The 24,155-nt window shown below is 39.9% G+C and overlaps 1 protein-coding gene across 1 annotated transcript in view; it reads left to right on the top strand.

Annotated features, from left to right (window-relative positions):
• rapgef4a (Rap guanine nucleotide exchange factor 4a) overlaps window positions 1–24,155 on the top strand; it is a 261,535-nt gene that overhangs the window by 225,033 nt on the left and 12,347 nt on the right. The window contains exons 23-29 of the mRNA XM_059966659.1: window positions 728–825; window positions 4,009–4,134; window positions 11,374–11,552; window positions 13,124–13,214; window positions 17,507–17,557; window positions 20,372–20,459; window positions 20,721–20,785. Of these exons, the coding sequence (XP_059822642.1) occupies window positions 728–825; window positions 4,009–4,134; window positions 11,374–11,552; window positions 13,124–13,214; window positions 17,507–17,557; window positions 20,372–20,459; window positions 20,721–20,785 (698 nt within the window). The remainder of the gene's footprint in view (window positions 1–727; window positions 826–4,008; window positions 4,135–11,373; window positions 11,553–13,123; window positions 13,215–17,506; window positions 17,558–20,371; window positions 20,460–20,720; window positions 20,786–24,155) is intronic.

Raw genomic sequence — 24,155 nt, forward strand, 5'->3', positions numbered from 1 at the left:
ACTCATTAAGCTGAACGAGTCAGCCAAACAGCAGTTCATTACAATATTCAGGCTGAATGTTACAAAATTAGGTTATTAATTTTCAGATCACATTTTGCAGTAAAATTTCACTAGTAATAATAATGTAAATGTATATGCAAATACCTATTCTGTTTCAATTTATTTTTGCCTTTTTAAGCTTCTTTCTGTGATCCGGTATTATTTAGACAAACGATCAGGTTGGCAGCCTAACTTCAAGGCTTAGTCAATGTCACTCTCAATCTGGTAGTCTAATTGGTTATTGTAAATTATCCTTTAGCATAGGTAAGTGCCAAAATAATTGAAGGAGAATGAATGGACATGTAAGAGAAAATGAGTAGCTGGGTCTCGGGGAAGAGACTGATGGGATTGCTCTGCGGAGAGCTGGCATGGACCAGACAGGCCAAATGGTCTCCTTCTGTGTCTTAAATAAGATCGTGGAAATAGAACATTATGCCAAATGAATATCTCATCCAATTAATCTGATTTCACCTTTTCCATTTTCTCAATAGGAAGAATTGTTTGTTCAATTAGCTTCTTTTTCTGGTTCAGAAAGGGTATACTGTACCATATTGCGATGTGGTCCCAGTGTGCTTGAGCACTTGAATCAGTGATATCTCAATATTCTAAAATAAATAAAAGATTGTATCATGGAAAGAAAAAGATAATATTATTGATGTTCACTTTAATTGTTCCTTATTTATTTCAGAAAAAATGGTATTGAATCCAAATGATGTTTCAGTTTTCACGACAACCAATGTAAATGGACGTTTGTTTGTTTGTCCAAGGGAACAATTTGACTCTCTGGTATGTATCTTCTGAATCAGGTTTGCATATTTGTCACATTGTGTACAAGCTCTCTTATACCCTGTTGTAGAATGGAAATATACCTTAGTTTTTAAAATGTACTGTACACATTATGAATAGACATTAATCAACCATATATAGATTTGCCTTTGCAACTGATCACCCAAACTGATAAACATTTCAATTACTTCACTTAAACTCTTTACAAGTTTAAGTGAATCAGTAAGATTCGACTTTGCTGTTTATTTTGCTCTCTCATGTCAAATGAATGATAGCACTGCTGGGAACTTAGTCAGACAGGTTACTTATTTAATTTTTTCATACTAGGATTTCAGTGTAGATTACAGTTTGTTTATCAACTTCCTGTCAGCTAATGCTATTAGGTGACCAATAACAATCTTATCTGAGATAATATGAGGCTAAGTTGAATACTGTGTAGTATTAGGGTTTCCATGATCCCTAAATTGCATACCTTAAACTCTAGAGTCCCCATGCAGAAATAATTGGAGATTAGCCTTTTATTTACATACATACCTTTAAACATACTGAATAATAACTTCTGAAGGCTGAGGATTTGATCTTCTGGTTCATTAGTCTGGACTGTTTTTCCAGATTTGAAATGAGGCAGCAATTTGTTAACTTCCAAGAGAAAGCAACAAAACAAAGACAGGAGAAAGATCAAACACAGAACATAAAATCAAAGTAAAGGAGTTTTGGGAGAACTGTTAAAGTTGTTGGGAAAATGGAGGAAAGTCCTGAGGAGAAGATCATCTGCACCAAACTGTTTTTTTTATATACAGAAACAGTAAAGGGCCAGACCAGGCCGAGTATCCACCCTCTCCTCCCCAAACGATTCATACAGTCACACCAACCATTTGCAGACTCGTAGGTCAAATTAAGCTCTAGGCCTCTGTGCCTGAAGCTCATTTTACTCAGCAAAGGTGTTCAAGGTTCTGGTTCTGTTCTCCAAATTGCTTCTCTTTCTTCCTACCAAGTTGTAGCTCTCCACGTTTGTAACCATTAAATTTCAGTTGCCATTTATCCTCCCTTTCCATCAGTTTCTCCATTTCTCCTTCAAATCTATTACTTTCCTCCTCACAGGTCACCGCACACCCAAGTTGTGCGTGATCAGCAGTGTGAAAGTTGAGCTTGTAAAGGTATATTAGGAAAAGTGCTGCCCTGAACTGACCCTTATGAAACACTAAGCACTTCCAGTCAGTCTTACTGTTTCCCATTTCCTTGCCAATGTTCTATCCATGCTGCTATTGCCTCTTAGATTGCACCTTTGATCACCATATGTGACATCTAATCATCTTCCTCTTGGAAGCTCAGAGGCCTCTACAACTATTTCCATGTGATCATCAGGCATTTCAAAACAGCAGAAATAGAAAATTGGGGAGAGTTTCATTTCAGATGTACTGAAATCTGAACTCCATGTTCCCCAAACTGCCAAAACCTGTTGGTGTGTGTTCTTTTCAGCTGGTGGTCTCTCTGGAAGTGCCAGTTGAAATAGAGTTCACACAGTCGTCAAGCACAGAAACAGCCCTGTTAGCCCACAGTGTCAAATTTTATTGATCCCAATTCAATCCTATTTTATTGATTTTTGATTCCCCGGCATATAAAGATCTTCCAAACAAGCATTAGAGATATTTGTACTGGACGATTGAGCAACCATGGCAGAGAATTCAAAAAACAATTACTTGAGCCATAGGAGGGATTAATTCTTAACTGGAGACTGAATTCCCTAGGTCTATAGACAGATGAAAACAAGTTTCAAGTCTCAACCAATAGAATTTAATTTGAAAATGGTAATAATAACTTTCAAGGAATGCCCAGTCTTCTGAATCTAAGTAATGCAATTGGAAATGGAAATGAGGTCTCCAGATTTGCAAACTACTGCTGTGGCTGAATCTGACTCTCCTTTTTACTTGATCACAATTTAACAAAACATAGATGGAACTTGATCAAAGGGTAAATAAAATATAGCAGTGTATGGAAAAAGCAAAATATGTCAGATAATAGAAATCAGAAAACAAAGCAGGCGTTGAAAATATACCATAGGTCAAGCTGTCATGAAGAAAGAAACTGAGTTAATGTTTCAGTTTGATAACCTTTCACTGGAACACTGAACACAACTTATTTAAGTAGGAGTTAGTTGAACATGGAGTTATTGACACAAATGCATGGGACACATTCTTGAGGTGAAAACTAATTTGTAAAAAAATGGGTAAGCTTAAATATAAGATGGTAACAGTGGATAATTAAGTTGGATGGTTTTGGGAGATCACAAACAAGAGAAAATCTGCGGATGCTGGGAATACAAGCAGCACACGCAAAATGCTGGAGGAACTCAGCAGGCCAGGCAGCATCTATAGAAAAAAAGGGTTTTGGCCCAAATATTGACTGTACCTTTTTCCATAGATGCTGTCTGGCCTGATGAGTTCCTTCAGCATTTTGTGTGATTTGGGAGATGATTTCTGCTTAATTGGTGGCTTTAGAATCCCTGAAATAGAAATTAAGCTGCTACACATGTGGATCATGGATTTCCAGATTTCTGAAATTAATTACACAAGGTTGCAACAGGAAAGAGAAAGTTAAGAGTCAGAAGTAATTATTTACAGCTTTTTCCAGACGTGCTGATTTTCTGACACTTTGGTGAAATTAAGGGAATTCTTCAAATCACGTGAGTTGCTCGGGCTCATTTAGTCTGATGGTCAAGAATCGATCTATGATGGTGGTCAAGAGCTTTCTATATCAGTAAATTGGAGGAAAGTTAATTTTGCTGGGAGATCTTGGAGAGCAGAAGGTGGCCCATTATGTTAATAGGGAACATTGGTATGCATTGTGCCAGTTGGTCCATTGGCGCAGTATCTTCCTGTGAAGCAGTAAGGAGGCTTATAAAGAATCTGCACAGATGTTACTCATAGTTTTAAGTATGTTGGACCAAATATTTAGGCATCAAGATACTGTATATAAGGGCACTGTCATCCCTGACTTCTGTTGAAAATTCTTTCTTATCAAGGATCATTTTTTAATGACCATCCTCTAAAATACCTTTTTTTAAATTCATAAACCCTGTCCTGAGGAATTTGGAAAAACACAAGTGCATCTTCACAGCAGATTTGAAATGCAGGTTCGATTGTATATCTATTGATAATTTTTATTTGGTTTGGTCTTTTCCAGATGCCACTGCCAGATCAGGAAGGTCCATCTGTGGGAACAATGGCAACCTTTGAGTTGATGAGTTCTAAGGACTTAGCCTACCAGATGACAATTTATGACTGGGAGTTATTCAATTGTGTACATGAGGTACAGTATGAGTTTCAGTCTACAAAACTACTTTTAGTTTTACCCATTCATGAATGATCATAGAAAAATCATACCCAGTGAACATGTATCTAGCTTCAGCAATAGAAATATACTTTTGTTTGGTCCATTATCTTTGGAAGAGCTGTTTATTTTGTACCATACTGTATCTTTTCTGAATGTTTTTCTTCAAATGTTTGTCCATTTGCTTTTTAACAAATTACTGAATTGACTGCACTTCGATGTCTATGGTAGGATGGCTTGTTAATTTCCTGCATCAAGAAAAATTCTCTTGAGCTCCTCATTCTTTTAGTATGAAATGAAATGTAAAACTTCTGATTTTCATTCCCTGGCAATTCATTCATTAGTTGGTAAAAATTTCCCCTATTGACTTTATTGAACCTGCAGACTCATGGGGAGGTGGGTTTACTTATCACCTCTGGAGCTTCCACATCAAACAACTCATTCTCCACAATTTCTTCCATCTTCAATGGGATCCTACCACCGAACACACCTTTACCTCCACCCATTCCCCACTTTTTGCAGAGATCTCTCTCTCTCTCTGATTTCCTTGTCCCTTTGTCCCTCCCCACTGATCTCCCACCTGGCAGTGATCCCTGCAATCGGAAGTGCTACAACTGCCTAGTCACCTTCTCCCTCAGCAGCATTCAGGGCCCAAAACAGTCCTTCCAGGTGAGGCAACACTTCACCTGCGAGTCTGTCAGCTTGTCTGTGGTACCCAGTGCTCCCGGTGCTACTCGGTAAAACCTGACATAGATTGGAGAACCACTTTGTGAAGCACCTTCACTCCATTGCACAGGCAGAATTTCCCAGAGGCCAAGTATTTAAATTCCACTGCCCAATCCCACGCCGACATACTGGGCCACAACCTCCTCTACCGCCACGATGAGGCCACACTCGGCCTGAAGGAGCAAAAACTCGTATTCCATCTGGGGAGCCTCCAACCTGATGGAATAAACATCAATTTCTCTAAATTCTGGTAATTTCTCCCCCAATCCCCTCCTCTCTTTTTCCATTCCCAATTTTGACTCGCCTCTTACCCCTTCTCTTCTCCCCGTCTGCCTGTCATCTCCTCCTGGTGCCCCTCCTCCTTCCCATGGTCCCACTCACCTTCCCATCAGGTTCCTCCTTCTCCAGCCCTTGACCTTTTCCATCTTTCACCCCCCAACTTCGCACTTCATCCCCCAATCACCTACCTTCCCCCTCACAAGGCTTCACCTATCACCTTCTAACTTGTATGTCTTCTCCATCCCCACCTTCTTATTCTGGCTTCATGTTGAGTCCTGTTGAAGGGTCTTGTCCTGAAATGTGAACCACTTATTCCTTTCCATGGATGCTACTGAGTTCCTCCAGCATTTTGTGTTTCATTGAACCTCATGATTAGACCTCTTCTTAACCTTATCCATTATAGCGAAAAGTGCCACTCTTTCTCTTCTAACCCCTCCCCGTTCCCTCTGAGGTCTGGCCACCTGCCCGTAAGTCATTGCTGGATGTATAAAGATCACAAAATCATGTTTCAGCAGTATAAAACTTTGCCTAGGCCACGCTTGTAGTTGAGTGTGCTGATCTGGTAGCTGCGTCACAGGAAGATTGTGGAGGCTTGCAGAGGGTGCAGAAGAGGTTCACCAGTATGTTGTCTGAAGTAGAGGGTATTCACTAATTAGGAGAGATAGGACAAAATTAGATTGTTTTCTCTGGAGCATCAGAGACTGAGGGCTGTCTGGATAGAAATACATAAAATCATAGAAACATAGAAAACCTACAGCATAATACAGGCCTTTTTGCCCACAAAGTTGTGCGGAACATGTCCCTACCTTAGAAATTACTAGGCTTACCCATAGCCCTCCATTTTTCTCAGCTCCATGTACCTATCCAGAAGTCTCTTAAAAGACTATCTTATCTGCCTCCACCACCATTGCCGGCAGCCCATTCCACGCCCTTACCACTCTCTGAGTAAAAAAAACTTACCCCTGACATCTCCTCTGTACCTACTCCCCTGCACCTTAAAACTGTGCCCTCTTGTGCTAGCTATTTCAGTCCTGGGAAAAAGCCTCTGACTATCCACACGATCAATGCCTCTCATCATCTTAAACACCTCAATCAGGTCACATCTCATCCTCCGTCGCTCCAAGGAAAAAAGGCCATGTTCACTCAACCTGTTCTCATAAGCCATGCTCCCCAATCCAGGCAACATCCTTGTAAATCTCCTCTGCACCCTTTCTATGGTTTCCACATCCTTCCTGTAGTGCGGTGACCAGAACTGAGCACAATACTCCAAGTGGGGTCTGACACATTCCTCTGAAATGATAACACCAAAGAATTTTAAATTGCTGGCCCTCTCCGCTTCTGATCCCTTGACAAGAACTGGCTCAGAGACCTCTGGTTTCCTCCTCCTGAAGTGAATAATGGGCTCCTTGGTCTTGTTGACAATGAGTGAGAGGTTGTTGTTATGGCACCACTTAACCAGATTTTCAATCTCCCTCCTATATGCTAATTCATCACCACCTTTGACGTGGCCAATGGCAGTAGTGTGGTCAGCAAACCTAAAAATGGAATTGGAGCTCAGCTTAGCTTCACAGTTATAAGTGTAACGCACGTAGATCAGGGGGCTGAGCACACAGCCTTTTGGTGCACCTGTGCTGATAGAGATTGTGGAGGAATCCAAATTGACTGGGGTCTGCAAGTAAGGACATCAAGGATCTAATTGCACAACGAGGTGCAATTGAACTGAACTTTCCCCAGCATGAAAATACCGAAGATGAAGGGCATAGTTTAAGGCGAGAGGGTAAATTTTAAAGGAGATTTACGAGGCAAGTTTTTTCTACACGGAGGCATAGGTGACTGGAATGTGCAGTGATGGAGCTGATCTGATTGCAATGTTTAAGAAGTACTTAATAAAATACATCTAAGCAGTGGGAAGACATTGCACCTGGGGGAAACCTGTGCTACATAAGACAAGAGACAGCTGCAGACTGAGAGACTGAACACCAAGAAACCGCAGACACCATTTGCTCGTGTCCACACAGCACCAGAACATGTGGATCCCAGATCAGCCCCTGCAGCCATCCTTAGGAGAACCTGTTACTTGACTTTAGTGCTGCTACTAAAAGGCACATAAACAGGCAGGGGTTGGAAAGGCATAGACAATGTGCATGTAGATACGATTAGCTTAATTTGGTATCGTGCTGAGTGGAGACATCTTGTTTTATGTTCTATAGTAAATCACTAACATACCCTCTACATGGGCTCCAGGGTGAGAGTGTGAAGAGGACACTTACTGTACCTAAGCCAAATCAGATAAAAAATTATGTTTTTGCTTTTAGAAAGAGAGCATAAACTGGTATATCACCTTTCACACCCAAATACTTCTCGAACCTTTACAGCCAATTGATTACTTTAGAAGCTTTATTGTTGTTATAACATTGAAGCAACTGCCATTCTGTGCTCAGCAAGGTGGAAGTAAGTGGCCGATAAGAGTGCATTGAGTAATTTATTATAGTCAGGGCACCAGAAGAACACTAAGGTGGAGATAAAGGGTCCATTTTCTTTGAAATAGTGCCATTGAACCCTGTTATCTTCACCTAAGAGCACAAACAGTGCTTCAACTGATAACAATATCTCTGCAATCAGTAATGCACCAATGGAGATTATTGTGTGCTCAGGCCTCTACAATGGGATTTATATCCAGCCTTTAGGGGGTTTTACAAACTCTCCCATTGTTGTCACTTTTTTGCTCATGTCAAAGCATTAAATCTTGTGACTCCAAATGCTAATTATGCAGTTTCACCAACAGGACCTAATCCCCCATTGGGAGATTATAGTAAGGGGGGAAAAAAAGAGAAAGAGAACCAGACTAAAATTATAGATAGGGATGGGGTAAGGGGTGTGGCAGGGGTATCAATGGAGGTCTGTGAGTTGAATGTTCATGCCGGCAGGAAGGAGGCTACCTAGGCGGGAGATAAGGTCCCATGTTATAATCTCCCCCCAGCCCCACCTTTCTTTCTCTTTTATTTCCCATAATTCTCCACCTTCCCCCTAACCCATTCCCCTCCAGCCTATCACTTCCCAGCTCTCTACTTCATCCCTCCCCCCACTTCTTATCCCCCCCCTCGACCATCCCATGTTACTTCACTCCTGATGAAGAGTTTCGGCCCAAAATGTCGTCACTACCTCCTCCCATAGGTGCTGTCTGGCCTGCTGAGTTCTGCCAGCATTTATTTCCAGCATCTGCAGATTCACTCGTGTAGTCTTATTTATGTCAGTGATCATAAACCTGATTCTGATTTCAGCCTTTAGTTTTGTTTCCAGTTTTTTGTGGCTGTAAAGAGGTTCTCAAGACACACTGCAACTTGCAAGCAAGTTAGCTCAAGGAAATTATTGAGTTTACACTTTTACATGAATGGTCACATTTAAGTGTTTCTGCAGCATGGACTCGGTCATTTTATTCCTGCCGTTTTTATTTCACCACTGCTTAACCTTTATCGTTACTAACCTTATAGTTATGGGAGCCTAGATGCAAGATAATATCTCTGCACTTCCCGAACTTGCAGCCTGAAATTTCATCCACTCCACTTAAATGTCATTAAACTGACATTGGCCTAGGAAAGATGGTGGTACCACAAAATCGATGACCTTCTTAAAAGAAAGATTAAAATGTTGTCATACAGTGCAAAGGAACAGTGTTTCACATCAAAATGAATTTATGTTTAAAGCACAGATCCTTGGTACATTGCCAGGAGCAGTGAATGCCTTAATTTCTATTTTTAGAGGTTCATTCATATTAAAATGAAGTATGTCTCATGGAAGTGCATATGTTGTCAGACAGGAATTGCAATTCAGTGAAAAAGATTCCTCAATGTTGATAATGTTCATAATTTTCATATTATAACCCCCTTTAATTTTATGTTTAAAACATATTTTTGCACCATGTTTAAATGTGAAACAAAAACTCTATTAATAATCTTTGCCAGTTCTGGTCTTGTGCATGGTGTGCTGGATTCTGCTGTCAATCAGCTTGTAGTTTAGATTATGAACTACTGAATACACTCATTAAACACAAGAGAAGCAGCAGCAGAAAGAGACTATTTTCAGTGAATTTTAAATCATTTATATTCCCTCCTCAAATGTAAAAAAATAATTAGGATAAGTTGCTAACCTGGTATAACTCTCTTGCACTTAATGGATTTGTAAAGTCCTTCATATCTCCATGAAGCCTCTTCATATGTACTGCTGAAAATAAATGATGATTTGAGTGAGAAGGCCCAAGCCTGGGCAAGGAGCCATCAATTTCCTTTCGTGGGCCAGTCCACAAGAGCTCTATTCCAGAAAAACTGGATCGATTTCATCCATTTCAGGAACAAACTGCATCAAATATGTACCATGTACCCTTGCATTCGTGCCCCAGCATCAAAAGGATATTTCACATTGCGGACATTTGAAGTTGCCTTAGACTTACCAATTAAGTGGACTGACTTGGTTTCTCTTAAGATGAAATTCAGATTCAGATTTATCCAAAATACATGGGCAGCTGATTAAATATAATTGCTGAATAATCATTGAAAAGTTGCTTTAATTATTTTGTAAAAATTGCAAATAATGTTTAGTATTTAATTTGGTCTGTAGTCATCCTTGCCAAGCTGGTGGATTGTAGACTCAGTGTTTCTCTGAAATCTATTATGCAGGTAGACTGATAGATTATTTAAGATGTCATTGTGGTGACAGATCATAGTCTCATAGATAATGAAAGAAGTATTCTTGTGCCTGAATGTGTGATCAAACTTGTGTCACATAAATAACCTAAAATTAGCAGCTGCTTACACATGCCTCCCACACACTGCTTTATCCAGCCTGATATGTGCTTCCTTTTAACTAGTAATATCATTACTGTGATAAATAAGAGTATGGTTTTTGGTTTTGTAGTACTTCCAAAATTTTACCATTTTCTATTCAAAAATTGCTGGTTGGAAACAGAATAGGAGTGAACTAGCAAATGCAGTGTGTCTGTTCATTTGTCGAGATACAGTGCCCCGTGAGCTGCACCGGCCTGCACTCCCATGATTTAATCTGAGCCTAATCACGGGACAACTTACAATGGCCCATGAACCTATCTTTGGACTGCGGTAGGAAACCGGGGAACTCAGAGGAAACCTATGCGGTCATGGGTGTTCGTACAAACTCCTTACAGGCAGCACTACTGGTACTTAAAGCGTTGTGCTAACCACTACACTACCATGCAAGTTCTGTCAGTATGTGAAAAGGAAGTAATTTGCAAAAAAGCAACATAAATAGAAGATACTGGAAGTGTTCAGATAACATCCAATAGAAACCTCTGATGACAGTATCTTAAGATTTTCAAAAGGCACTTGTTATGGTTAGAGCCTACTAGAAAAGTTAAGTGCTCAGTGGCTTGGGATAATAAGTAAGCATGAATAGAGGATTGGTTTAAAGGACAAAGACAACAAAAGGAATAAATTTAAGTTTAACAATCTGTTATTCATGGGTTGGCAAAAGGATTCCTGCTTGTGCCTGAACTACTCCCAAGCTATATTACAGTATGTCTTGGTGGGTCAAGTTCAATGTGTCTTGATAAAAGCTGGTGGGAATATCAGCTAAGGGTGCAACATGAATTGAATTGACTTTATTTCTTACATCCTTCACATACATAAGGAGTAAAAATCTTTATGTTATTTCTCCATCTATGTGCAATGTGCAATCATAGTAATTTATCGTAAATAGAACAGTCGAAGTAGTATAGAGGACACTCAAATCAGCGTGAATTCATCAGTCTGATGGCCTGCTGGAAGAAGCTGTCCCAGAGCCTGTTGGTCCTGGATTTTATGCTGTGGTACCGCTTCCTGGATGGTTGCAGCTGGAATAGATTGTGGTTGGGATGGCTCGGGTCCCCAATGATCCTGTGGGCCCTTCTTACACACCTGTCCTTGTAATTGTCCTGTCACAACCACTGTTGGATGGGTAAGAAAGAAGGTAGCAAATGGAGTAAATTTGGGGAGGCTGTGAGCTTATTCAGTTTCAATGAGCTGTTGGTCTTCAGAAGGATTTGGGTGTCAACATTTTAAAATTAATGGAACACGTTACTCATTTGCCATGCGTAGTTAATAACACAGTGATCGGTTTCTGCATTTCACATTGATACAGCAAGTAGGCGTCGGATTAAAAGTATAAAGTGCACTTGCCTAACTACTAATTATCTTTCTCCCCTAGCTGGAATTAATTTATCACATATTTGGAAGGCATAATTTCAAGAAAACAACAGCCAATCTAGATTTGTTTCTGCGACGGTTCAATGAGATTCAATTCTGGGTTGCAACAGAGATCTGCCTATGTTCTCAGCTCAGCAAACGGGTTCAGCTGTTGAAGAAGTTTATCAAGATTGCAGCCCAGTAAGTCTGGTACATAATAGTAACTTCATTTAATGACACTGGACAACAAAATTTTTTGAAAGTGTTGCTACCTCAGGAATTGTTTTGGTTTATAATTGTTTGGTTTACAATTTATTTGAAGCTGAACACAAACAGAATTTCAGACTACATAGGAATTTGGAGAAACAAGAAGTTAACTTCTATTAAATATAATGCATATTTTACATAATTGATCTGATGTTTTGCAATAGCTCAACTAAGCTAAAATATTTAGTTGATGATTTTCTTTTGTACTGTGTCTGAAGCTTCTCACTAAAGTGTCCAACAATATTCAGCTAGTATTGATGGATTTGAGGTGTCCTGATACCATTTCTCCATGACCACTATGTCCTGGTGAAACCTTTCACCGTACTCATCACTGACAGCACCAAGATTTGCAAGGAAGAAGTCTAAATAGGAATGCAGAAATGGAATTTTTAATGGCATGTGGCACTTCATGTTTTTGTATGCTTGAAGCATGTTGTCAACCAGCTGCAAGTAATTTGGTGCTCTTTAGTTGCCGAGGAAATTTTCAAAAACATCCTTGAATGCCTTCCATGTAATTTTCTCCGGTCCCACTAGAAGTTCTTCAAGCTGCCAGTCATTAATGATCTGATAGATTTGTGAACTAGCAAAAGTGCATTCCTTAATGTTGGCATCAGTTATTCTGACTTGAATTATGAATTGAAGTAACAAATATAGGTGATGTCAAAAAAAGTAGTGTGTGATAGGGAAATTTCATGATAACTTTCATGATCAGCAGCCGAAAATTCATTAAGATACACCCAAAAGTATTCAGGAAGCAAAATTTTTGTTGTCCAGTGTAATCTACTGCTCTCGTTTTCATTATTTAAAGTTATTTCCCAGTTTAAATAAAGAAATTGAATTGGGAAACATCCCTCTCTCCATGACAAGGTTTTGACCCATAACAATGGTTCAGCCTTTATTCTGTGCTTCCACACACCACTTCTCTGTATAAGATATCAGTGCTGATGGGGAAGAGTACTGATGCATTCCAAACTGTCCATAAGAACCTAAATGAACCATCATTTCTATAAGTTTGTACTGTTTGCTCTACGCAAACAATCTGTCACCTCTTTTGTCTAGAAAAGACAAATTAATGTTGAAGCAGTCTCCACCCAGGCTGATGGGGTGAAAAATGGAAAACTCTTGAGTTGTGTGCCAAAAAGCATTACTTAATTTTTAAATTTTTTCTTTTAATATTTTAAATCGATCATCAGACCATTTAAAGGAAATTACGTAAGTAAAAAATAAAGTCAGGCCAAATACCTTTAACCAGTGCTGATGCGTGTTGAAGCAATATATTGGGTTTTGAATGTAAAAAGCATGCTAGTAATTGTGGAATATAGTAGTAAAATCAAAGTCAAGTTTATTATCATCTGGACGCAAAACTTACTTGCAGCAGTATCATGGCACACAGTATCAGATCTGTACTTGAACTGTTTGATGTTATTGTGAGTTGTGTGCAAATCAGTAGCAAATATTGTTGTGTATTGTATTAACCCCAATGCATCATTCTTATCCTTTCTCAGCTGCAAAGAATATAGAAATATGAACTCATTTTTTGCTCTAATAATGGGATTGGGTAATGTAGCCGTTAGCCGCCTCACACAGACCTGGGAGGTAGGTTGTTTTTATTGACTGTTTTCCTGCTCAGATCATGCCTGTAACTTAATGTATAATAAGTAAGGAAATTAAGCTGAAATATTAGTGTGATTTTATATATTTCTGCTTTAAGAAAATTGGCTGAAGAAAATGTGGATATTTTAAGCCGTGATGCATTGTGGAATTTAATGGTGAATGGATGGTGGAAGCAGCATCAACTTATTTTCACAAAGAGCCCTTTTGTATGTTTATAGGAAGCATGTAAGCCAGTGGAATGTGAGCAGGTGCTGGAGTTAATTGGATTCCTCTTTCAAAGAACCAGTATGGGCATAATAGGCCAAATGGCCTCTTCCCCTGCTGCATTTCTCCAAGTCTGCCATCCAAAGCATTATGTTATGTACCTTGCTGTGTGGTGTGTACATGTTTACTAAACAACTGATTGCTTTATCTTTAACATAATAAAATATACCATAAACTTTGAAGAACCAATATCAGCATAATACATAGGAGCAGAATTAGGCCATTCATAGAGTTTGCTCTGCCATTCTATCACAGCCGATTCATTATCCTTCTCAACCCCATCCTTCTGTCTTCTCCCTGTAACCTTTGACACCCTGACTAATCAAGAACCTATTAACCTCTCATTTAAATACAACATATGACTTGACATATGCAACCACCTGTGACAATGAATTCCACAGATTCACTATTCTCTGGCTGAAGAAGTTTCTCTTCATCTCTGTTCTAAAGGGACATCCTTGTATATCAGGGCTGTGCCCTCTGATCCTAGACTTCTCCCATTATTGGAAACATCCTCTCCACATTCACTCTATCTCGGCCTCTCAATATTCAATAGATTTCGAAGAGAAACCCCTTCCTCATTCTTCTAAATTCCAGTGAGTACAGGCCCAGAGCCATCAAATACTCCTCATACATTAACTCTGTCATTCCTGGGATTATTCTCATGCAATGCCAGCACAACCTTTTTTAGATAAAGGCCCCAAAACTGCTCCGTGTGGTCTGACCAGGCCTTATAAAGCCTTACAGCCTTTGTTATAAGACAATTGAATTGCTCCCTAGTAGAGTAAAATGAACTCTTGACCTCACAATCAATCTCATTAGGGGCCAATCATCTGAAAGTCTACCGGCACTGTACTCTGTTGTTTGTTCTGCTGTCATTGGTAGTAGTTTTGCTTTATTACTATCGCCTGTACCACAATACAGAGAAAAGCTTGTGTCGTATACTGTTTGTTCAGATCAACTCATTTCACAGCGCATTGAACTGGAACAAGACAAAACAGTAACAGTGCAGAATAAAGTGTAAAACTACTGAAAGAACAGAGTGCAGGTAAATGATAAAGTGCTGGGTCATAGTGAGGTAGAATGTGAGGCAAGAGGTCCGTCCATCAGGAATCTGATAACAGTGGAATTGACGTTGCCCATGACCCTGCTGGTATGTGCTTTCAGGCTTTTGTATCTTCTGTCCAATGGGAGAGGGGAGAAGAAAGATAGCTCTATGATGATGCTGGCTGCTTTACTGAGGCAGCAAGAAGCATAGAGTCCATAGAGGAAAGTTCAGTTCCTGGGATATGTTCATCTGTGTACACAGCTCTGTTCAACCTCTTGTGGCCACATGCAAAGCAGTTGCCATATTAAATTGTTGTACATCCGAACAGAATGCATGAATTGATTTGTATGAAGTGTCTCACTGTACCTCAGTACATGTAAGAATAATTAAACGAATTTAGTTCCAATTAGTATTTGAATGGCACCATTCCAATTCAAACTTCATTCAATATGCAGTATCGAGTTTTGAAAAGGAATGTGAAATCATTCACATTCTGGATTCTGAGAAGGGAAAGTCAGAAAATCAAGTCAAGTCAAGTCACTTTTATTGTCATTTCAACCATAACTGCTGGTACAGTACATAGTAAAAATGAGCTAACGTTTTTCAGGACCGTGGTGTTACATGACACAGTACAAAAACTAGACTGAACTACGTAAAAAAAAACAACACAGAGAAAGCTACACTAGACTACAGACCTACACAGGACTACATAAAGTACACAAAAACAGTGCATAAGATACATCAATTGATATTATTATAACGTTTACGTGATGCAATGATGAACTGACTGAATTAAGCTTTTAGACACATTTTGGTTTACACAAAATGACCAAGATTGCCTGTAACTTCTGGCGTTTAATTATTTCTTAAATGATTCCAGTTTTACTATCTTCACTACTGTCAGGAAATATTTTATATTTCTTGTTTAACTTTCTCTTCTGATTTTACCTGAATCATTACTTTGATTGTGTGGAGAGGGATTTCCCGGAACATTGATGCAGGAATAGTGGACCGCCCTGGACATACCTCAGGGAAAGTGGATGAGAACTGGCTCCCCTTTGCTACAACCAATCAAGGATAACAGGAGTTTAAGAATAACATTAATCAGTACAACTAAGAACACCTTAAATCTGCAAGCAGGAATCTTGTCTGATTGGCATGGTAATTTGAAGTGTTAATTACCTACTCAATGACAGACAAGCAATTTACAGTGGAGGGTGATTGACAGCTCAACAGGCCAAATCCTAATCTCCATCTCTCCTCTTTCCTTTCACAATCTGAGAACTCATTGTGGAGTCTATCACTCCCTGAATATTTAACCCAATAGCCACCCATGTTCATGTTTTGTAATTTCTTGAAGCTCATATGACAACTGCCAGTTCACAATTATTTTCAGTTGACATCTACTAGGCACAGTGTTCACTTTCTTTGCTGTAAAGTTTGAAAGACTCAGCAATCAATTGAGTTTAATTCCTGTTAGATGGAAGCTAATGACATTATCTATTGGCTTGATTTTAAGGATCATATTTTTCAATATTGTTATTCATGCTGCAACCACAGCAGATTTATAGGTGATACGATAAAACTGAGGCACTCCCCATTTATTATCAACAGATTTAATCAAGTGCCATGCTTCTTGTTGCATTAATACAATAGAGAATAGGAGTTAAATATTCCTAATAAAAGTTATGCATACTGTCTGTTGAAATTGTCCACCTGTTATGTATAATAGGCCTGTTCTTTGTAGCTTAAAGGCATTGCACCATCGTTTATTCTGTAAATGACTTAAATCTTAGATTTTGAGCGTGCACAGGGTATTTAATTAGCTCATTACAATGATAGTCCTTTTCATTATGTAGATTTGGATTTTGTATAGTTTAAAGCAAAGTTGCTCACCTACTGCAGTGACCTTCTGATGCTGAACTTGCGAGAAGTATCTAACAGTGGAAGTGAGTTGCAGAGAAAGGTTTAGAGAGACAGTGTGATTTTTAGATATGAATTGACTTGATTTTATTTATATCTTACATTCGTCCCACAATGTGAGGGAGTAAAACTGTTTGCGTTATGACTCCGTTGCAATGTACAGACATGTGAATTGATAAGTCTAGGCTTATAGTAAAAAAGCTGTCCCATAGCCTGTTGGTCCTGGCTTTATGCTGCGGTATCGTTTGCCAGACGGAAGCAGCTGGAACAGTTTATCGTTTGGGGTCTCTGGTGTCCCCGATGACCTTCCAGGCTGCAAATGTCCTCAACGGAGGGAAGTTCACATCCACAGATGCACTGGGCTGTTTGTACCACACTCTGCAGTGCCCAGCGATCAAAGTCGGTGCAGTTCTTTTACAGGCAGTGATACCGCCAGTCAGGATGCTCTCAGTGGTTCCCCTGTAGAAGGTCTTGAGGATTTCGGGGTTCATGCCGAACATCTTCAGTCAGATGAGGTGGAAGAGATGCTGTTGTGCTTTCTTTGCCATGTAGTCAATGTGTACAGTCCAAGTGAGATCTTTTGGTAACGTGTATACTGAGGAACTTGAAACTGCTCACCCCCTCAACGCCATTCCTATTAATGTTGATCAGGGCTAGTCTGTCTCCATTCCTGAGAATTTCAGAGCTCAGGAGCCTTGCAGCTGAAGACATAGTCACAGAAGTTATAGTAATTAAATTTGGGAATGATAATGAGGATGAAAATCTTGTAGTCATGACATTGCTATGACATAGAAGGTTTACTATTATCAAAGGATAGTGTGTTGGGGGTGGGGCTTGGGAATCTGTATAAACTGGCAAAATAAGAATATATTTCATTTATACTAAATAATACCATATCCATTACTACAGGCCATAATGCATCTCAGAAACTGGGACAAATCCACCATGTAGATTTGATCAGGTTCGGTTGACTGTGATGTATATATATATATAGATTGATTTTTAATGTTGGATTTTAAAATGTATTCCATCTTTACAGAAACTTCCAAGTAAATTCAAGAAAATCTATGCGGAATTTGAAAACTTGATGGTGTGTATACAGTTTTTTAAAAGTACAGTGAATTCTGATTAATTGGGACATATAGGAACCAATACATTTTGTACCAATTAAGCAGCTGCCACAATTAGTCAAAGTTTCATGGAAAGAGCTAAAAAGGTATAAAAAAAAGACAAACTAAGTAATAAGTTATATATTTAAATGAAATACAGAACAAATTAGAACATTACCAATACCACTATAAAGCTGTGTATTAATTCCTAATATTTATAGATGGAGCAATTCATTCAGTGTGTGCTGCTGCATTCTTTTGACTGTAAACGCAAAAACAAAATCAACACAGACAACTAGTACAGATTATGGATTGCTTCATACTATGTTGCTGACAATTGCATCCTCCAAATTTTCATTCTTCTTGTAGCATTTCAGAAGATTGTCGATGCCTTCAAATTTTTCATAGTGCTTAACTTGTTGAAGTAATTAAATTGTTTCATTTTCATCTGTTTCTGGGATCACCAGGCTTGAAACTGCAGTTGACAAGGTAGCTCTTAATCCCCATGCTGCTTATTTCTCGCCAATTATCTGTGACAAAAATCGCTGCTTTTTGAACACAAACGCTTGCAACCATTGGTACTTAAAAACTGTTTGCTCTAAGCATGTTGTACTCGCTAACAGTCATGCATGTGACTAATGCTAGTTAGAAACTGTTCAGCAACAATCTCCTTTCTCAATTAAGCAGCACACCCTTAACGAAGGGAATCCGGCTATTTTCTCAATCAGTTTTTTTGTTTTTTAAGAGTTGTCCAAAATAAGCGGCTGCCCCAATTAGCCAGAATGCACTGAATTGTCAAAAAAATTAATCATCATTACTTTTGGATTTTGTTGTTATCCATGATAATTGTCCAGGTTGCTATGGGTTGTAGATTTTCAGATAAATAGTTGAGCTACCAATAGTTGAGTATTCATTTCTGATTATTTCAGAGCTGAATTGCTTACATCAATGATTACATCAGCAGGTATTATATTGTCATAAATTTTTTGACTCATTATTTTATCAGGTATTAACATGTGTAACAGTATAGTTCCAAAATAGTCTGGTTTTTTTTTGGTTTTGTTTCTCTTTTCTAAAGATTTTTAATATTAATAATAGAAATTTAAACCACACAATAAAAATATCTCAGTTTTATTTTCATTATTTCATGTATCTGGAATACCTGTTTCACCCCCTTGAGATGTCCTCAAAATGCTGAAGGAATTCAGGTCGGGCAGCATCTGTGGAGAGGAATAACAAGTTGACATCTTGGGCTGAGACCCTTCATCAGGACTGGAAGGAAGGGGGAAAGAAGGTGGGGGGAAGAGAAGGAGTACAAGTTTAGAGGAAGATGGGTGAAGCCAGGTGAGGGGAGATAGATAGGTGGAGGGGGGGGGATGAAGTGAGAAGCTGGGAAGTGATAGGTGGAAAAGAGAAAGGGCTGAAGGAAGAATCTAATTGGAGAGGACAGTGTACCATGGGAGAAAGAGAAGGAGGAAGGGCCAGAGGGAGTGAAAGGCAGTTGAGGAAAAGGGGAGGGGTAAAAGGGGAGACAGAATGGGAATGGAAAAGGGTGAGGGAGGAGAAATTATCAGAAGTTGAAGAAATTGATGTTCGTGCCATCAGGTTGGAGGCTATCCAGATGGAATATGAGTTGTTCCTCCTCCAACTTGAGAGAGGTCTCATCATGATAGTAGAGGAGGGCTTCAGAAGGAACGGGCAAATGGACAAGGGGAATCATGGAAACCATCCATACAGAAAGCGGTCATTGAGATAATGTAAAGGTGTGTTTAGTGGTAGGATCCCATTGAAGATGGTGGACGTTGTGGAGAATGATGTGTTGGATGCAGAGACGCTGTTACTGTGGCGGGAAGATGTGGTGAGGCTGGATGTCTGGGAAATGGAGGAGATGCAGATAAGGGCAGCATCAATGCTAGGGGAAGTGAAAACACTCACTGTTCTTTGAAGAAAATGGGCTCTCAGAATTTTGAGACAGGAAAGCCTTATCCTGAGAACAGATTTGACAGAAACGAAGGAAGTGAGAAAAGGGAATGGCATCTTTTTTTCAAGTAACAGGTGGGAAGAGGTGTAATTAAGATAGTTGTGAGTGTCAGTAGGTTTATATAATGTATCAGTAAACAGTTTGTCTCCAGAGATGAAGAGCGAGAAAGAGGAGAAATTTAAGAGTTTGGAAATTGGAGGTAAGGTTGATGAAGTTGACAAGCTCAGCATGGGTGCACGGAGCAGCATCAATGCAGTCATCAATGCGGTGCAGGAAGAACTGGGGAGCGTTACCAGTGAAGGTTTTAACTATGGACTACTCCACGTAGACAAAAGAAAAGGCAGGCAGAGCTGGGGCCCATGTGAGGGGCCAAGAGAGAAATTGTTGAGAGTGAGGACCAGTTCTGCCAGACAGAGGAGGGTGCTGGGGGAGGTAGCTGAAGAGGAAAAGAATTGGGTGATATTAGAGAGGGTGTTGCCTAAGCTAGTGACCAATAACCAGTAGTGGAGTAAAAGCTAAATGTTAGCAAGTACCACAAGTATGCAGGGTCAGAATCAGGTTTAATATCACTGACATAGGTCATGAAATTTGTAATCTTTATGACAGCAGTGCAATGCAATACATGATAATATAGAAACAATTATTCTTTTTTCGAGATTTGTTTAACCTGAGACTTATTATTTCCAAATATCTTTATCTACAACAATCTTCTAATACTTATATTCAGTTATAGTTCATTTAGCAAAATCCTGCTTAGCACTTCCAAGTGAATTAATTACTGAGTAATTGTTAAATATTAAATAATTCTGTGCAGGATCCTTCCAGGAACCATCGGGCTTACAGACTTACGGTAGCTAAACTGGAGCCACCAATCATTCCCTTTATGCCTTTACTTATAAAAGGTATTTCAATCGTTCTTCTTCTCTTGCATATTACAAGTGTCATTTTTTAAAGCTGGAACTACAGCTTATGTTAATTGCTTTAATAACTTTACCCAAAACAGTTAAATAGCAGCAAGCAATATTTATAATACGTAGCTTAAACTGGTTAAGTTATGTTGTCTAATTAAATTAATCAGTTCAGAAATGTGTGAAGAATGTAATGTCAGCTTGAAGTGTTTGCAGTTGGAAGAAACTGTGTGTTGATTACCTTTTTATTAACAGACATGACATTTACCCACGAAGGCAATGAAACATTAAGTGGCGACCTTGTCAATTTTGAAAAAATGGTAAGCTTCAGAAAGTTTATTTTGGAGATAAAACAGAGTGATTCTGCTTTGATGAGTTATTGATGTTTTCTCATTTGAACTTTGTCCCACTCCTAATGATTTTTTTAGCAGAGGTTTCGTACAATTATGAGGAAACTTCAGCGGGCTGACTCATTGGATGCCGCAGTTGATGGGAAGGGAGGGAGCGGGGCAGCACGGTAGTGTAGTGGTTAGCACATTGCTTCACAATCCCAGTGGCCTGGGTTCAATTCCTGCTTTATACATTCTCCCCATGAGCCGTGGGTTTCCCCTGGGGTCTCCGGCTTCCTCCCACAGTCCAGAGACAGACATAACGGTCAATAGGTCAATTGGGCATTATAAATTGTCCTGTGATTAGGCTAGGATTAAATCGGGATCGCTGGGCACTGTGGCTCGAGAGGCTGGAAGGGCCTATTCCACACTGAAGCTGAACAAATAAATAAATGTGTGTCAAGCAGGGAGTGGTCTTGTGGATGGTGAGCTCCCTCTTCCTGAGAGAGAGAAAGAAAGAGAGAGTGGCAAGGAGTGGAGATGGTGGAAATGCAGAGGGAGGGAGGCACAGTGGAGACGGAATGAGTGGAAGGACTGAGCAGGTGAGTGAATGGGGAAGGGTACTGACAAAAGAGGGTGTTAGAGGAGGAGGGGAACTAAATGAGGGAAATGGAGACTACGGGGGTGGGGGGATAAAGGGGAATGACTGAGGGAAAAAGTGTGTGTAAATCCAGGCAACAATGCTTGAAGTCCATTCTTCTTGACCGCCTTGATACTGGATCAAGAACCCATTCTGTCAGGACAATAGACAGTAGGTGCAGAAGTAGGCCATTCGGTCCTTCTAGCTAGCACCGCCATTCAATGTGATCATGGCTGATCATACACAATCAGTACCCCGTTCCTGCCCTCTCCCCATATCCCTTGACCCCGCTATCTATAAGAGCTCTATCTAACTCTCTCTTGAATGCATCCAGAGACTTGGCCTCCACTGCCTTCTGGGGCAGAGCATTCCACATATCCATCACTCTCCGGGTGAAAAAGTTTTTCCATATCTCTGTTCTAAATGGCCTACCCCTTATTCTTAAACTGTGGCCTCTAGTTCTGGACTCACCCATCAGCGGGAACATGCTTCCTGCCTCCAGTGTGTCCAATCCCTTAATAATCTTATATGTATCAATCAGATCCCCTCTCATCCTTCTAAATTCCAGTGTATACAAACCCAGTTGCTCCAATTTTTCAACATATGACAGTCCCGCCATTCTGGGAATTAACCTTGTGAACCTACGCTGCACTCCCTCAATAGCAAAAATGTCCTTCCTCAAGTTTGGAGTCCAAAACTGCACACAATACTCCAGGTGGGATCTCACCAGGGCCCTGTACAGCTGTAGAAGGACCTCTTTACTCCTATACTCAATTCCTCTTGTTATAAAAGCCAGCATGCCATTAGCTTTCTTCACTGCCTGCGGTACCTGCATGCTTGCTTTCATTGACTGATGTACAAGAACACCTAGATCTCGTTGTACTTCCCCTTTTCCTAACTTGACTCCATTTAGAGAGTAATCTGCCTTCCTGTTCTTGCCACCAAAGTGGATAACCTCAAATTTATCCACATTAAACTGCATCTGCCATACATTTGCCCACTCACCCAACCTGTCCAAGTCACCCTGCATTCTCATAACATCCTCCTGACATTTCACACTGCCACCCAGCTTTGTGTCATCAGCAAATTTGCTAATGTTACTTTTAATCCCTTCATCTAAATCATTAATGTATATTGTAAACAGTTGCGGTCCCAGCACCGAACCTTGCGGTACCCCGCTGTTCACAGCCTGCCATTCCGAAAGGGACCTGTTAATCACTACTCTTTGTTTCCTGTCAGCCAGCCAATTTTCAATGCATGTCAGTACCCTGGCCCTAATACCATGTGCCCTAATTTTGCCCACTGATCTCCTATGTGGGTCTTTATCAAAAGCTTTCTGGAAGTCCAGGTACAGTACATCCACTGGCTCTCCCTTGTCCATTTTCATAGTTACATCCTCAAAAAACTCCAGTAGATTAGTCGAGCATGATTTTCCCTTCATAAATCCATGCTGACTCAGACTGATCCTTCTACTGCTATCCAAATGTGTCGTAATTTCCTCTTTTATAATTGACTCCAGCATCTTTCACACCACTGACGTCAGGCTAACTGGTCTATAATTCCCTGTTTTCCCTCTCCCTCCTTTCTTGAAAAGTGGGACAACATTAGCCACCCTCCAATCAGCAGGAACTGTTCCTGAATCTATAGAACATTGGAAAATGATTACCAATGCGTCCACGATTTCTAGAGCCATCTCTTTAAGTTCCCTGGGATGCAGACCATCAGGTCCCAGGGACTTATCAGCCTTCAGACTCAACAGTCTATCCAAAACCGTTTCTTGCCTAATATAAATTTCCTTCAGTTCATCCTTTACCCTAGTTCCTTTGGCCACTATTACATCTGGGAGATTGTTTGTGTCTTCCCTAGTGAAGACAGATCCAAAGTACCTGTTCAACTCATCTGCCATTTCCTTGTTCCCCATAATAAATTCACCCGTTTCTGTCTTCATTGGCCCAATTTTGGTCCTAACTATTTGTTTTGTTACTCACATACCTAAAGAAGCTTTTACTATTCTCCTTTATATTCTTGGCTAGTTTACCTTCGTACCTCATTTTTTCTTGGCGTATTGCCTTTTTTGTTATCTTCTGTTGCTCTTTAAAAACTTCCCAGTCCTCCGGTTTCCTGCTCATCTTTGCTATGTTATACTTCTTCTCTTTTATTTTTATACTGCCCTTTACTTCCCTCGTCAGCCACGGCCGCCCCTTACTCCCCTTAGGATCTTTCTTCCTCTTTGGAATGAACCAATCCTGCACCTTCTACATTATTCCCAGAAATAACTGCCATTTTTGTTCCACTGTCTTCCCTGCTAGGGTATTGTTCCATTGAACTTTGGCCAGCTCCTCCCTCATAGCTCCATAGTTCCCTTTGTTCAACCGTAATACTGACACATCCGATTTTCCCTTCTCCTTCTCAAATTGTAGGTTAAAACATATCATATTATGGTCACCACCTCCTAATGGTTCCTTTACCTCGAGGTCCCTGATCAAATCCGGTTCATTGCACAATACTAAATCTAGAATTGCCTTCTCCCTGGTAGGCTCCAGTACAAGCTAAGGACCATGTGGGAATGGGTATACAACAGCCACCTGACTTTAGAATAAGCCCTTAGGAATGGAGTGGAAGCAACTCGTCTTCACTCCTAATGGATACAGCTTTCTATGTAATCTTCATTTTTCTAATGTTCATCCATTGAGAGGCTATTCTGCATTCATTAAATGGAAA

Source organism: Hypanus sabinus, chromosome 4, assembly GCF_030144855.1.
Source record: "Hypanus sabinus isolate sHypSab1 chromosome 4, sHypSab1.hap1, whole genome shotgun sequence".
NCBI classification, from domain to species: domain Eukaryota; kingdom Metazoa; phylum Chordata; class Chondrichthyes; order Myliobatiformes; family Dasyatidae; genus Hypanus; species Hypanus sabinus.